The sequence below is a fragment of the Malus domestica genome, chromosome 07 (assembly GCF_042453785.1).
Source record: "Malus domestica chromosome 07, GDT2T_hap1".
In the NCBI taxonomy this organism is placed as follows: Eukaryota; Viridiplantae; Streptophyta; class Magnoliopsida; order Rosales; family Rosaceae; genus Malus; species Malus domestica.
The window spans coordinates 32,029,838-32,045,355 of NC_091667.1; the positions used below are offsets into that span (position 1 = coordinate 32,029,838).

A 15,518-nucleotide genomic window follows, 5' to 3' on the forward strand; every position below is an offset into this window, starting at 1 on the left:
TTCGGTAAATAAATGTTGACCGATAAATCAAAGTGTCAACGCTCATGTATTACATAAATTTTACACGTAGCGTGTGATTAAACGAAAATTGAAATGAGTTGGAAAAGTCATCAAATAGGACACGTGTCAACACCTGGCAGAAACGACTTATTTCATCTGGGATATTATATTCAAAATTAGGCCTTGGAAAATTCTATAAATACAAGCCCATTTCATTCATTTAGGGGGGGGAACCAATTCATATTACACCTTGAAACTCTGAAGCTCTGAAACTCCGAATCTCTCAAGCATCCAGGTTCCCGAAGAATCAAGAAAGCCTTCTTCGTTCTTCGTTCATCGGTCTTCCAAGATCAAGCCCCGACGGCCCTTGAAGAAAGTGTTCTGCGTTCATCGTTCTTCCAAGATCAAGCCCCAACGGCCCTTTGGATCAACAATCATCCACCAATTCAAGATCAAGCCCCGACGGCCCTTGAAGAAAGTGTTCTTCGTTCATCGTTCTTCCAAGATCAAGCCCCGACGGTCCTTGGATCAACCATCCACCAATTCAAGATCAAGCCCCGACGGCCCTTGAAGAAAGCACCATCGTTCATCATCCGTTCATCCAAGATCAAGCCCCAACGGCCCTTTGGATCAACAACGTCGACAAATCCACACATCCAACCGTTTTTCAAGATCAAGCCCAAACGCCCTTGAAGATCCGTTCATCACTGTTCTTTAAGATCAAGCCTAAAAGCTCTTGGAGATCCGTTCATCACTGTTCTTCAAAGATCAAGCCCAAAAGCCCATTTGAAGATCTGCTCAAATCCACATTCAAGATCAAGTCCACGGCCCTTGAAGAACGTTCATCCTTAGATCAAGCCCAACGGCCCTTTGGATTAATCGCACATCCACAAATACACACCTTACGGAGATTGAATCAGAGGATCAAAATAGAGAGAGATTGTAACCCAAAATCATCAAATACAAATATTTGTTTGTGCACGTTGTTCTTGTCTCTTTCGTTTCAGGAATTTTCCGTGTTCACAACTTAATTAGAGAACTGGATGAAGAGAAAGAATGAACAATTATTATTTGAAGGCAGGCTGTAAGCCCCTATATTTATATAGGTTTATTTGCCCTTTTAAAGAGATGTATCTTTCCCACCACCCTAAGTGGTGGTAATGTTTATTACCTTGTGTATCATAGTTGGATGAGTTTCACTAAATTTTGAGATTTGTACCTATCTACCTTACAGACCTCAAAATTTAAACTCATATAGCAATAATAAATAGAATGGTGAACATCACCATTAGTTGAGAGTGGTGAGCAAATTTTTTTTTTAAAGAGGTGCAATACCTCTTCAAAGATTGGGTCACAACTCTTTGATTAAGAGTTGCCTATTAATGCCACTTAGTACTATGATCTAGTAGTATTCATCTTCATTTGTAAGTGAGAGATCTTATGTTCGATTCTCGTCAAAGACGAATTTGAACCACATTATTGCTAGTCTATTATTATAAGGTTAAAGCTAATTAAGCCTAACCTCATTTCCCTTAGTGTATATCATTTGTTAAAATAAAATAAAATAAAGTTGCCTATTAATAGCCGTCCGATTATTTGAAATAAATGACATAGGGCTTTATTTAACTTTGTAAGAGGGCACATCTGTTCCTTCATAAATCCAAAATCCAAACGGTCCAAACGGTGGCTTACATTGAAACGTGACAATGGCTGCCAATCAAATAAACGTACTGTGGCTGGAAATTCAATTTCAAATTGATCTCTGTCAAACCGCTGCCAATCAAATAAGCTGTTGGCATTTGAACCCTGCACCGTTTCATCTTTTGCCACTGCTTCATTTCTCCATCACTAGTTTTCAATTAATTCATATTTTATGAAAACTTTCCAACAAGGTCTGCTCACAAAATAACTCAGAGGCTGACGCATAATTGAAAGCCAAAAGCAACTACTCAAAATTATGCATGAATTTTCATCACGTTTTCAATAAGGATATTTTTTTAATCCTTATTACGAGCGGTGATTGTTAATTTAGTGAGAATGTGGTTCTGTTCTAGCTCCTTTTCTCTTCTTATCCAGAGTCGAGCTCTAAACTACCCAAATTTAATGAGAAAAGGCCAGTGACAGTGAAATGTTGGTGGAGGATAAAGGGTACCTAATTCAGTTTCCATATCTGCCAAATTCCCACTTTTCCCAGTCACGACTTCCCCAATTTCCACAACATTTATTTTTCACAAATGAACAAATGTCATAGCACACAAGGTGGTACACCACATATTCCTATATAAATTGTGGGTTATGTGTGTTAAAAGATTAATAACTTAAAAATTAAAAATTTCCACCACTTGCATAAAAACACGTGGTGTACTATCCGTATGCCCGTCACAACTAAAAATTTCTCGTTTTATAGGAGAAATTTTTCGTTATAACCGGAATACGAGGGGTACGCCACGTGTTTTTATATAAGTAGTAGGAAATTTTACTTTTTAAGTTATTATCTTTTTAACACACATATTCCATCATTTGTATAGTGACACATGGTGTACCATCCGTGTACCGGTTACACTGAAAATCTCTGTTTTTGTAGCCCCAGGATCTCTCAAGATATACACCAAAGCTATTAACCATATTGAGGCAAATGCCTCAGTATCCAAAACTATTAGTTTGTTATAACAGTAAAGTGTTAGTTGAGATGAGTAGTGGTACAATATGTAATTAGTCATATAGCTAAGGGTATTGTTGTACAAAGCCAAGGGCTATATATATACTCTACTGTAATAACATTATCAATCAATGAGAAACATTTTATCCCAATCCACTCTCTCTCTTATCTGTTTTCTTAGTTAGGAAGATATTGGTTTCTACATGGTATTAGAGTCGCTCTGCCTCACGACGATCGATCCTCTTCCGTTGTTCAATTGATGAATGTTCATTGATTTCTCTACTGATTTGTCCCTTCTCTCTGTCATTTGTGTTCTAATTTGATCTCTATCAGCCATGGCGTCACCCTCGGATTCATCTTCTCTGATTGAACCGACATTGCCAAACCCTAATTCCTCTGGAATTTCTGGAATTTCTTTTGCTTTGAATTCATATACCTCTTTGACAATTCAGAATATCGGTAGTATGGTCCCGATCAAACTAACGCAGTCGAACTATCTTCCCTGGCGTGCCTTGTTTATGCCGATTCTTTGCCGGTACAAGCTCGTCGACATCATTGATGGCACTAAATCATGTCTGCCGCCGCTCTTGCCTAATCGTTCTCTCAACCCTGCCTTCAAATTGTGGTATGAAAATGATCAAAATCTTCTCATTTGGTTGAACTTTACGTTGTCTGAAGAAATTATTCCCTTCACTGTTGGTGTTTCATCATCGTGCGATCTCTGGATAAAACTTGAGCAGCGATTTGGGAGAGTACTGATGCTCACAATCATCAATTACGCTCTCGTCTTCAAATTGTCCAAAAAGGCTCTCAATCGATCTCGGAATATCTGCAACAAATTAAGGAAATTTCTGATTTTCTTGCAGCTGCTGGAGCTGCAGTTCCTGATCGTGATTTAATTGCAGCGATTCTTCATGGTTTACATGAGGAATTTGAGTCCTTCATTGACTCGATTATGCTTTGAATCTCATCTACTTCTCTAGATGAACTTCATGGTCTGTTACTTACAAAGGAGCTCTATATGGCTCACCAAAAGCAAGTTATGCCGTCCTTCACCACTAAGCCATTTCAGGCATTTTTTGTGCAGTCTCAAGCACCTCTCCTCCACAGGCATTTTTTGTTCAACAGCAGCCTCTGCAAAATTCATTCAGGCATAATTCCATTGAGGTCGCAACAATAATCACAATTATAACACCAACAAAGGGTTCAATCAAGGGAATTTTTCTCATAATACCTATTCAAGTAACAATCGCAACAACTTTTCTCATGGCAACTATCAGAGTTCTCGTGGTAATTTTTAGCACTCATCATCTCCCACCGGTTCTAAAGTTCCTTGTCAGATTTGTGGGTCCACCAGCCATGCGGCCATTGATTGCTTCGATCAGATGAATCCTGAGATATTTGGAAAAGTACCACCTGCAAAATTGGTTGTTTTTTGTGCTCATTACTCTTCTAAATCAAATCCTTCTTGGCTAATTGACTCTGGCGCCACATCTCACATAACAAATGACATTGCAAATATCTCAGCTCCTTCTCCCTGTATTGGTGAAGATAAGGTTTATATTGGCGATGGTAAAGGTTTGTCCATCTCTCATGTTGGTCATTCATGTTTGAATACTCTTTATGCTTCCTTTAAACTGAGCAATGTCTTACATGCCCTCACATGACTCATAACTTGTTGTCTGCTTACCAATTCTTAAAAGACAATAATTATGCATTAACTCTTGACCCTAATAGATCCACTGTAAAGGATCGTATTTCAGGGAAGATGCTTTTGCGAGGTCCAGTTAAGGATGGATTCTATCCTATTCAAGCATCCAGCTTAACACCTACATTTCCTTCAGCTTTCTTAAGTGTCAAAGCTCCTGTCCAAGTTTGGCACCAACGATTGGGACATCATTCTTCATCAATTTTTCGAAGAATCTTGTCTAGTAATAAAGTAACATTGCAAGGAAAATATGTTGTTGATTTCTTTTGTAATGATTGTGCTCTTGCTAAAAATCACAAACTTCCTTTTTGTGTTTCTAGTTCTTCATCCACTCATTGTTTAAAGCTGCTTCATTATGACTTGTGGGATCCTGCCTCCAATGTTTCACCTAGTGGTTTTCGGTATTATATGTTACTTGTAGATGATTACAGTAAGTATAACTGGTTCTTTCCGTTAAAAGCTAAGTCTAAAGCTTTTCATACATTTATTGTATTCAAGTCCTATGTAAAGAACTCTCTTGGTAATAAAATAAAGACTTTGCGTACGGATTCAGAGGGTGAGTTTACTTCTCATGTTTTTAACTCGTTTCTCCAAACTCATGGCATTCTTCATCAGTTAAGTTGTCCCTATACGCCTGAACAAAATGGTTGTGCATAGATAAAGCACAGACATCTTGTTGAAACTGCAAGAACTCTGCTTGTTGCCTCCAAGGTTCTTCATATATTGGGTGGAAGCTTTCTCCACAACTTTATATCTGATTAACAGGCTACCAATTTCTGGTTTTGTCAAAGTCTCCATGGGAATTACTTTTTCACAGGCCTCCTGACTATTCAAGGCTTAAAGTTTTTGGTTGCAGCTGCTATCCCTGGCTCAAACTTTAAGTTCAATCAAAATTGGATCCCAAAAGTGAAGCTTGTGTATTTCTTGGTTATAGTCTACAACACAAGGGCTACAGATGCCTCAATCCAACTACTGGTAGGATGTATATATCTCGACATGTTCTCTTTGATGAAGGCACCTATCCATTTCACAAGTTCACCAAACTATCATTAGTTCCCACTATTTCCATTAGCTCATCATCGGTTGATTTGCAATTTTCTGTGCCTATCTCTACAACTCCAGATAGTCATGCACTTAATCTACCATCCAACTCTTACATTGGATCTCCCAGTGCCTCTTCTACATCTACCTCTACTAACCATCATGTTCAAAGTGATTCCACTACAAATTCATCTATTTCTGCTCCAAGTATTAGTGCTGTCAACATTTATCTTATGGTCACAATATCAAAAACTGGTATATACAAGCCCAAGGCATACTCAGCAACCAAACATCCACTTCCCATTGATCTTGAATAGGTTCCTAATACATACTTGCAGGCATCCAAGTATGCTTATTGGAGATCTGCAATGCAAGAAGAATTCAATGCATTGCAATCTACTGGTACCTGGTCTTTAGTCCCTGCCTCAGATTCCCAGAACATTGTTGGATGTAAATGGGTTTTTAGAATTAGAAAGAAACCAAATGGCACTATAGACAAATATAAAGCTCACCTTGTGGCAAAGGGCTTTCATCAACATGCTAGTATTGACTATCAAGATACTTTTAGTCCTGTAGCAAAACTGGTTACAATAAGAGTTCTTTTATCACTTGCAGTACAATTCAATTGGTTCTTAAATCAATTGGATATAAGAATGCCTTCCTTCATGGTGATTTAAAAGAATATGTGTATATGAAGCAACCTATAGGTTTTATTGATCCCTCAAAGCCTCAGTATGTTTGCAAATTGAGAAAGTCTCTTTATGGCCTAAAACAGGCACAAAGGGCATGGTTTGACAAATTATTTCAGGTCCTACATACTTTTGGTTTTGTCCAATCTTTTTCATATGCATCCTTATTTGTTCTTAAATGACCTACCTTGGTAATAGTCCTGGTATATGTAGATGATATACTTGTTACAGGTCCCAACACTGCCCTATGTCAATCTTTTATTCAGAAATTGAGTGCTATTTTTCCAGTCAAAGATTTGGGGTCTTTGCACTACTTTCTGGGATTGGAAATTCAAAGAACACATGAGGGTATTTTTCTTCACCAAAGCAATTATCTCCTTGATGTACTTCAAAAGATAAATATGTAAGGTTCTAAACCTTGCTGCACTCCTCTCAGCTCTACCAAACTTGATCACAGTGGTCCTCTTCTGTCTAATTCCACTGATTACAGGTCTATTGTTGGTGGTCTTCAATATTTGACTTGGACAATACATGATCTCTCCTTTACAGTGAATCAACTTTGCCAATTCATGCATGCTTCGAGAGAACAGCATATGCAGGCTGCTAAACGAGTTCTTCGATACTTGAAAGGAACAATTTCTCAAGGCATTTGGTTTAAGAAAAGTTCTTTTCATCTCACTGCATACTCAAATGTTGATTGGGCAGGTTGTCTGTTTGATCGTAGATCCACTAATGGTTATAGTGTTTTTCTTGGTTCAAACCTAATCAGCTGGAGTGCAAAGAAACAAGCTATTGTAACTCGATCATCCACCGAAGCTAAGTATCGATCCTTGGCACACACAGCTGCTGAGCTTACATGGATATGCAAAATATTTCATAATATTGGCTTCCCTCTCAATTATGTCCATACTATATGGTGTGATAACATCTTGGCCATCTCTCTTGCTTCAAATCCTATTTTTCATGCAAGAACTAAACATGTCGAAATAGATTATCACTGTATTCGAGAGTTGGTTCTTGCACATCTTATCAAAGTTTAGTTTGTTTGTAGTGAAGATCACTTGGCCGATATCTACACTAAGTCTCTGTCCAAAAACAGGTTTTGTTACTTAAAATCCAAGCTTCCCATTGGCACTCTTGCTGAGTCCAATATTAGCTTGACGGGGTGTATTGAGGCAAATGCCTTGGTATCCAAAACTGTTATTTTGTTATAACAGTAAAGTGTTAGTTGAGATGAGTAGTGGTACAATATGTAATTAGTCATAGTTAGCAAAGGGTATTGTTGTACAAAGCCAAGGGCTATATATATACTCTACTGTAATAACATTATCAATCAATGAGAAACATTTTATCCCAATCTGACATTATCAATCAATGAGAAACATTTTATCCCAATCCTCTCTCTCTCTCTCTCTCTCTCTCTCTCTCTCTCTCTCTCTCTCTCTCTCTCTCTCTCTCTCTCTCTCTCTCTCTCTCTCTCTCTCTCTCTCTCTCTCTCTCTGTTTTCTTAGTAAGGAAGTATTGGTTTCTACAAATCATACCTTGGGAAAGTGAATTTGGACCTGCTTACTGATTTGATAGTTTTGTGCCTCAAATATCTCAGCTTGTTAGATTTTGGACAAACAAAAAAAGGTCAAAAGTCGGTGTGTATACAAAGTACAGCCAATAGATAATAGCAACACTAAATTGTTTCTATATAAACCATAGCTAGCTATTCTTGCATTTTGCATCAAACAGCTACCTCACATTTCTCTTCTTCTCTTTGCATTCTACACTTCGCGAGCTGAGGAAAAGGTAGGGTTAGGGTTTCACTTAGAGAGATGGACGGAAAAAGTTTAAGCTCATTTTCAATGGGGAAGAGTGCACAAGAGAAGGGCTTGCCATATGTGCCCGAGTGTTATGTGATTCCAACTTCCCAGCGTGCAAGTTTGACACCAGATGTTGTTACTGTTCCCACCATTGATTTCGGAAGACTGAAAAAAGGCCCTGATGAACGAGCACTTGTCATAGGAGACGTTAGAACTGCTTGCCGTCAGTTGGGATTCTTCCAAGTAAGCTTCTTAAGCACGTCCTTTCAATTTTTTATTTTTTTTCATGCAAAATAAAAAAGTAGGTTTAGTATATTGTTCCGTTCTAAAATAAAATGGTACCGGGTTTTTTTTTTTTTTTTTTTTTTGAAAACAATAAAAGAATAAAAGATACCGGTATCTTTTAGTTTGTACGACAATTTTGTAATGCAGTTACATTTATGCATAAGATGTCCACAATGTTATTGACATATATAATATATTGATGATCTATATATATATTGATGATCTTCATGTTCATGCATCTCATTAGATTGAGAACCATGGTATCCGTCAAACGGTGTTGGACGAGGCTCTTTCGTCGGCGACGGAGTTTTTCAAGTTGCCGGTTTCAGAGAAGGCAAAATTCATGTCTAATGACGTTCACGGCCCAGTGAGGTACGGGACAAGCTTGAAGGATGGGCTTGATAAAATTCAGTTTTGGAGGGTTTTTCTCAAACATTATGCCCACCCGTTGGCAGATTGGATCAAGTACTGGCCTAACAATCCTTGTAATTATAGGTACGTACCTACAAAGTTCATCCTCTTAAATCATTTGCTCTCATGCGTGTCCCGCATCTCTTATTTGCTTTTGCTATTTCGGAAAAGAACAAAAAACAAAGTAGAGAAAAAAAACATTTTGTCGATCCTGGGTTGATCCTTAATTTGGGCGTAGTTATCGCTCTTCATTTTTTGGCAATCACACTAAATATACATCATGGCCACTCTTTATATATGTGTGTGTATATAATATATATATATATATATATATATAAAGAAAGTTGAAGTTCTACTATAAATTAATAGGCAATAAAAAGAGTAGCTCGCCCCCTTTAGATGTGACGAATTTTCTAGCTAAATACGTAGACTACATGAATTGAGTAACATGGAGCACATGTGACCGTTGAGTTTCATAAGTGGCCAACTTGCTCTGATCTCATAAATAAAGTTTAGGTTCCACCATAAAACAAACAGCCAATATGAAGAATGATCAAACCTCTTGTAAGAACTTACTAAATATATCCATTCACCGATGTGAAACTTTTTTACATTCTCATCCGTACAATATATACTAATATATGCATACAAATAACTGTATCGCTTCATGCGTCATCCCTTGACTTCTTTAGATGCTTCATGTTTTACCATCATTCATGGAAAGTTTTTCTGCGGGGTGTATACACACATATGACATATTTATAGATGTGTGTCTCTACTTTTATAATCACGTTGTCATAGGTCGCAATATTGTTTAGGGAACATAGTTTTTATTTATTTATTTATTTATTATTAGTTATATATGGTTGCAATATTGTTGAAGGGAAACAATGGGCAAGTATTGCTCAGAAGTGAAGAAACTGAGCATGGAGATAACAGAAGCAATCACTGAGAGCCTAGGGATAGGTCCAACCTACATAAGCAAGAAAATGGAAGATGGAATGCAGGTTATTACAGTGAACTGCTACCCACCCTGCCCTAATCCTGAAATTGCACTAGGGTTGCCACCCCATTCAGACTACAGCTGCTTAACCATTCTTCTTCAGAGCAGCCCGGGACTCGAAATCATGCACACCGGAGACAACAAATGGAAGCAAGTCCCACAGCTTCATGGTGCTCTCCAGGTTCATGTGGGTGACCATTTTGAAGTACTAAGCAATGGATTGTACAAGAGTGGTGTGCACCGAGTCACGTTGAACAGTGACAGGACAAGAATCTCCATTGCTAGCCTGCATAGTTTGGGATTGGAGGAGAAGATGGGCACTGCCAATGAGCTTGAGAGTGAAGAGAATCCTGGGAGGTACAAAGAAAGCAGCTTCAAAGATTTTCTGAATTTTCTCGACAACAATGATCTAGCAGAAGGGAAGACCTTCATTAACACACTCAAAGTTGATGAAAATAAATAAATAAATAACATTATCTTAATCTAGCTAGTGCTCCTTTTTTGTCTGTTAACTAGTTTAATTTCTTCTCTGTTTTTGGACAAGAGTACTTCAGTAATTTTGCAAAGCTGCCACCACCGACAACTGTTGGTAATGCTGGGTTTTATAGACGATTCATCAAGGAATTCTCCAAGATTAGCCGACCACTGTGTAATTTATTGGCTAAGGCTGCTCCTTTTGTTTTTGATGAGGCTTGTTTGAAGGCCTTCAACAAGCCAAAGGCGTTTTGGGCTATTAAAGAGTTGAATTTTTCTTATGATTCTGCTAGAGAAAAACGTAAGTTCCAGTTTAATGAGCTTGAGGAAATTCGTAATGATGCTTATGAAAGTTCGCGCATTTACAAAGAAAAATCCAAGGCATTTCATAACAATCAGATTCTCAGAAAAGACTTTCATCCAGGGAAAAAAGTTTTGTTATTCAGTTCAAGGTTGAAGTTATTTCCAAGGAAGTTAAAATCTCGTTGGAATGGTCCCTATGTGGTTACTAAGGTTTATCCTCATGGGGCGGTTGACATTTCAAGCGAAATTAATGGCAACACATTCAAGGTGAATGGTCATAGGCTGAAACCATACTTGGAGTCACCCTTCGATATTGCACGCGAGTCACTGACTCTAAAGGAACCAGTGATCTGACCACTCTGCGACGTCTAGCTACAGACTTAAAATAAAGTGCTTATTGGAAGGCAACCCAATTTTTCTAAACTCTTTCCTTATTTTATTTTTCGTTTGATTTTCAAGTTTATTATTCGTTTAAATTTCTAGATGCAGTTAAATACCTAAAATTTTTCAAAATATTAAAAAACATGAAAAAAAATAAAAAATAAAAACAAACAAACATACATAACATAAAAAAATAAATAAAAAAACTTGAAAAATCCAAAAATAAAGAGCATCCTATACTGGAATCATGCACCCATCAGCAAGTCTACATTAACATCAACCACATCTATCCTATGCCGAAATTTATAGTAATTAACATGAGCAGCACATTCACAGATGCAAGTTTGGAGGTGGTTGTTGCAGATCCAGCACTGAGGCACAGTTTTGAGCAATTAATTTTCTGCAGCTCAGTTTTGCGATGCATGGATGAGGAGCACAATTAAATCACAGATCCATACACCACAGAACTGAGTACAGGTATCATTACCAGATCTACAACAACTTAATTTGCAGGGATATGAAATTTTACCTCCCAGATGCACCGATCTGGGCTCTTGGAAGCCTTTGCTGTTCTTGTCCACTGAAGCTTGTGCATTCATCTTCTTTCCCTCGGATCTATCATTGATCCGCCTATCCTGCACAGAGAACACCAATATGAGACCATGCAGAGACATAAAACATCATCTTTTCAGATCAGGACCCAAATACAGCCCAGGATTAGTTTTACCTTCGTATGGGAGGTGGATCTGTGATGTCCGAGCTGTCATGTCTTTTTCCTTTGTCCTGAGGCCAGATTGCCGTCCGACACAGCTCAAAACAGAAAGATTGCTGACAATATGACTTTCATGATCTGCAGGGATGCGTGTTATACAAAGTGCATGCCAGCTGCTTTCCATTGCAATCCAGCCCTTGGGTTTTTGTTGGCTATTCCAATCCCGCCCATGATGATTGCCCATAAAAACCCAGGCTGTGCCTCTTCCCAAGTTTGTCACGCCCATGATGGTTTCCAATTCAAGCCCACGTGTCTCTATCTCCTTTACTTTCGTTTTGTTTTGTGTTTTATTTTATTTTATTCTTATAGTTTTGTCATTTTTTATTTTGGGGGGGAGGATAACATTTTAGGATTTTAATTTTTGTGTCAAATTAAAATTTTTCATTCTTTCTAAGTTAATATCCATAGATGTGTCAAGTTAAAATTTTTCATTCTTTCTAAGTTAATATCCATAGATGATTTTAAACGTTAAAACAAATGGACATGGTGAAGATTAATCCCACAGTCGAGTCTTTTCTATTTATCGTTGCTTAGACACTAATTCATGAATTATACTTTGAAATTTGCATATCACATCAACATGGTTTGTGGGAAGTGAGATTGAAACACTTACTTTTAGTCTAAGTTTATTTTTAATTTTTGTTTTAAATAAAATAAAGTTTAGTTCTTGTTATGAATAAAGTAAATATTATATATTTTACTATATTCTTAGTGTGTTTTGGTAATTATTTTGGTAGAATTTTAATACTTTGATTTATATTTCCAATATAGGACATCCGACTTCTTCTGGAGCAAAGCATGATCAAACGAACGAATTTTAGAGTGATTTAAATTGAAGAACATTCGTGTGTCTCTTGGTGTGTTTGTGTCAAAATTTGGGATTTTTCTACCAAACGGTTATTTTTTGGCCACAGAATAAAGGAGCAATGCGCAGTGTTGGAAAATAACGTTTCTATGCTTAAATTGCGTTTCTGGAGCTCAAGATGACTTCTAATGGGTCTGTGGCCTTCTGGAGAAGTGTTCAGAATATTTCAAACCTTGGATCCAGATATATTGAGCTAGTTTTGGAGCAACTTAAGGGTTCAAAACGTGGCTGTTCAGATTTTAGGCGAATTTATCATTTAATTTAGGGTTGTGTTTCTTATTTTATTTTGGTATTTAGTTTTCCTAGTTGGATTGGAAGACCTTTGTTTTAGGAGGATTTGTCAAGCGTACAGATTCTTCTCCGTGTGCTCTTGAGGGAAGAGCGTTCTTGAGGGAAGAAAATTGGTCAAGCGTACAGATTTTCAGACTTTTTTCCATTTAAGGTGTTTTCGATCTTTTATTATTTCAATAAAGAACTTTATGATTTTTATTATGAATATGTGTAACTAATTCTCTTTTTGCTAGGGTGAGGCCACAAGCTTTAGCAAGAATATGTAGTTTCTCTTCAATTTGCTTATGATTATATGCATGCAGGTTTTCGAATTATTGATCACTAATTTAAACTATATAATTGTCTCAATGCTTGATCACCATTAGGATGTTTAGAAAAGTAATTTGATGCAATTTTGATCGGAGATCGATCCCTAAAATTGACGAAGGCTTCTTATGATTAATATGTGCAATTTCACTCAGAATGAATACCACGTCTTAAGGGTTGCATGGTTTGTCAAAAGGTTTCACAGAACGTAATGAGTCATGCATGTTTAGATTTGATCTGAATATCACAAACGGATTGCATGTTTGATATACGCTCTATGTTAGGGGTCCAAGTAGGTATATATTAGGAAAACCTAACCTTCAAAATATGCATGTATAAGTCATAAGTAATTGAGAGAACTATATAAGATTGTTAAGGTGACGGCGGATCCCTAGTGCTTTTATTTTGATTTCTCCAAAAATGTTTCATTTTCCTTCAGCTTTAATATTGCAGATTATTTTATTTTTTTTATTAATTAAATTCGTTTTATTAAATTAGGTCATAAAAATCAATCATCTCACATTTCTACTTTACAATAATTAATTGGAATTTGGTTTGCTTCGATTTATTTAATAATCCCTGTGGAGAACAACTTTGCGAGAACCATTTATACTACAATATTCTTGTCATTCTTGCAAGTATTATAGGAGTTTTTAACCCTTTCGCGTGTGTGGTACAATTCCTATCAATTACTAAATAAAAAATTGGTCGAAGAGCTTATTATAATTAATGGCTAATGAGAATTGTTTTTCTACACTTTGTCAGAAAATTGAATAAGGATACAAATGTAGGGTGCGTGTAGGAGTGCACAACAATTTTTCATAATATCAATAACAAATGTATCATTTTTACATTAAAAACGTTTTTACATTGTTTCTCATACTCACATCACTTTTACAAATCTTGTTTATCAAACGCTCAAATGCATTGTTTTACAATTGATTATTATTAAAGCACATCAAAAACTTTTTTTTTTTTCAATACACATCAATCCTAAATTGGTCCGAAATAAAGATAAAATCAGTGGTAATCAATTTGTGATGCTCAAAAGAAATTTAATGACCCTACTTACTAAATTGGGTATAAGGACAACCTCAAATTCAGGAGGTGAAAATCCAAATAAAGAAGATTTTAGTTTTGCATTGCTTAAGTACTACTAGGTCCACCATACGTAACAGGGACATAATATTGCAGTCAAAATAGTGATCCAACAAACTAGTTCTGATCCCAAATCCTAGCCGATTTTCTTGACCTAACCTTTTCTTGCTCTTTCCTGTCTCACACTTGCAAACTTACTGAAATCAACATTCAAGTCTCTCTTCGTTTCCACGTACCAAGTTAACTGGTGAAAGAAATTAGTGAAGATGCATAGATCGGCAAGCTGGAGCCGGGTGGCGGATGAGTACTTCATGCACTCAACTTCGTCGCCGTCAGCAGGGAAGGGGCCGTCAGGGCTGCGAGTGTCCGTGTCGTTTGATCAAGGCGGAGATCTGCCGATGTACGATCCTATAGCTGAGTTGGCCAAGAAGGAGAGGTCTCGCGTTAAGTTTGCTGAGAATGCTGTGCATGTCATCCCCTTTGTGCTTCTCTTTTGTGCTTTTGTTCTTTGGTTTTTCTCTAATCCAGGTAATAATTAATTGAAACTAAATAAAACAACTATTTCTTTTGTCTTAACTGATCGGCAATCTAGTGTAGCATCTGTCTGTCTCTAAGAACAGACATTTTTATTGATCATATCTCTTAGAGAGATGATACATACACTCAATAATGACTTAAAGATGATACAAATATAAAAGTCGTTTTGATTGAATTAGTGTTATTTAATTTCATACGTACAATATTTTAGAAATTGGTTCAGAAAATTACTTATTTACATGTTAATTGTCTCATAGATTTGCTGGTGTTTGACTTGCAGATGTATATGTGAGGATTAAAACGGATCCAATAGCTGCAAGAATAGAAGGGCTGACGTTGGAGGGAGAGATTGAGAGTGATAGTGACGGTACTCAAACAGGCGCTCTACCCTTTGTGGACTTGGGACTAGATTTGGACCCAACAACAACAAAACAAACCAGAGATAGATTGAAGAGATTCAAACATTAATAAATTAGATAATATATTATTGCTTACATTAATTCTGTGGACGTTGTGAGAATTTAAATGAATAAAGTAGGAAAAAAAAGTTCTGGTTTATATATTTTTCTGTTGTTAATCATGAAGTACTTCTTTGTATTGATATTTTCATCAATTTGATATTTGCACGTTGACGTGACCCTTTCATTAAAATCGCTTAAAGAGTAAACTAAACTAATTGATATTGACCTCCTGTATTACTTTTTTTAGCAAATTAACCCTTGAACTAATTGAAATTAACTAATTTCTTCCTTAATGTTAGATTTGATGAATTCTATCCACTTTGTACTGGCATGTGACTAGCACGTGATTCACTTTTGATGGTTAGAGTCGTGCCAGTATATGACGATAATGTGAATGAAATTTCATCGAATCTGATGGTGAGGTGT

At 36.8% G+C, this 15,518-nt stretch overlaps 3 protein-coding genes across 3 annotated transcripts; all 3 read left to right on the plus strand.

The window, feature by feature from the left end:
- Positions 1-7,917: 7,917 nt before the first annotated feature.
- Positions 7,918-8,667, plus strand: LOC103439582 (flavanone 3-dioxygenase 3-like). Its single transcript, XM_070825815.1, has 3 exons — positions 7,918-8,148; positions 8,438-8,562; positions 8,646-8,667. The coding sequence occupies exons 1-3, from the start codon at positions 7,918-7,920 to the stop codon at positions 8,665-8,667; spliced, it is 378 nt and encodes a 125-aa protein (XP_070681916.1).
- Positions 8,668-9,014: 347 nt separating this feature from the next.
- LOC139197466 (2-oxoglutarate-dependent dioxygenase 21, chloroplastic-like) lies at positions 9,015-11,133 on the plus strand. The gene has a single exon (XM_070824916.1). It carries the CDS (start codon positions 9,492-9,494, stop codon positions 10,065-10,067), a length of 576 nt encoding a protein of 191 aa, XP_070681017.1. The 5' UTR covers positions 9,015-9,491; the 3' UTR covers positions 10,068-11,133.
- Positions 11,134-14,197: 3,064 nt separating this feature from the next.
- LOC103439581 (uncharacterized) lies at positions 14,198-15,193 on the plus strand. Its single transcript, XM_008378143.3, has 2 exons — positions 14,198-14,622; positions 14,912-15,193. Exons 1-2 carry the CDS (start codon positions 14,361-14,363, stop codon positions 15,097-15,099), a joined length of 450 nt encoding a protein of 149 aa, XP_008376365.2. The 5' UTR covers positions 14,198-14,360; the 3' UTR covers positions 15,100-15,193.
- The last annotated feature ends 325 nt before the right edge of the window (positions 15,194-15,518 follow it).

Excerpts from the sequence above, each read along its gene's own strand:
- LOC139197466 (XM_070824916.1), top strand. The coding sequence starts at position 9,492 with ATGGGCAAGTATTGCTCAGAAGTGAAGAAACTGAGCATGGAGATAACA.
- LOC103439582 (XM_070825815.1), top strand. The coding sequence starts at position 7,918 with ATGGACGGAAAAAGTTTAAGCTCATTTTCAATGGGGAAGAGTGCACAA. Across the intron at positions 8,149-8,437 it reads GTCAGTTGGGATTCTTCCAA|ATTGAGAACCATGGTATCCG; the intron begins GTAAGCTTCTTA and ends GCATCTCATTAG. Across the intron at positions 8,563-8,645 it reads GACGTTCACGGCCCAGTGAG|ATTGGATCAAGTACTGGCCT; the intron begins GTACGGGACAAG and ends ACCCGTTGGCAG.
- LOC103439581 (XM_008378143.3), top strand. The coding sequence starts at position 14,361 with ATGCATAGATCGGCAAGCTGGAGCCGGGTGGCGGATGAGTACTTCATG. Across the intron at positions 14,623-14,911 it reads TTGGTTTTTCTCTAATCCAG|ATGTATATGTGAGGATTAAA; the intron begins GTAATAATTAAT and ends TTTGACTTGCAG.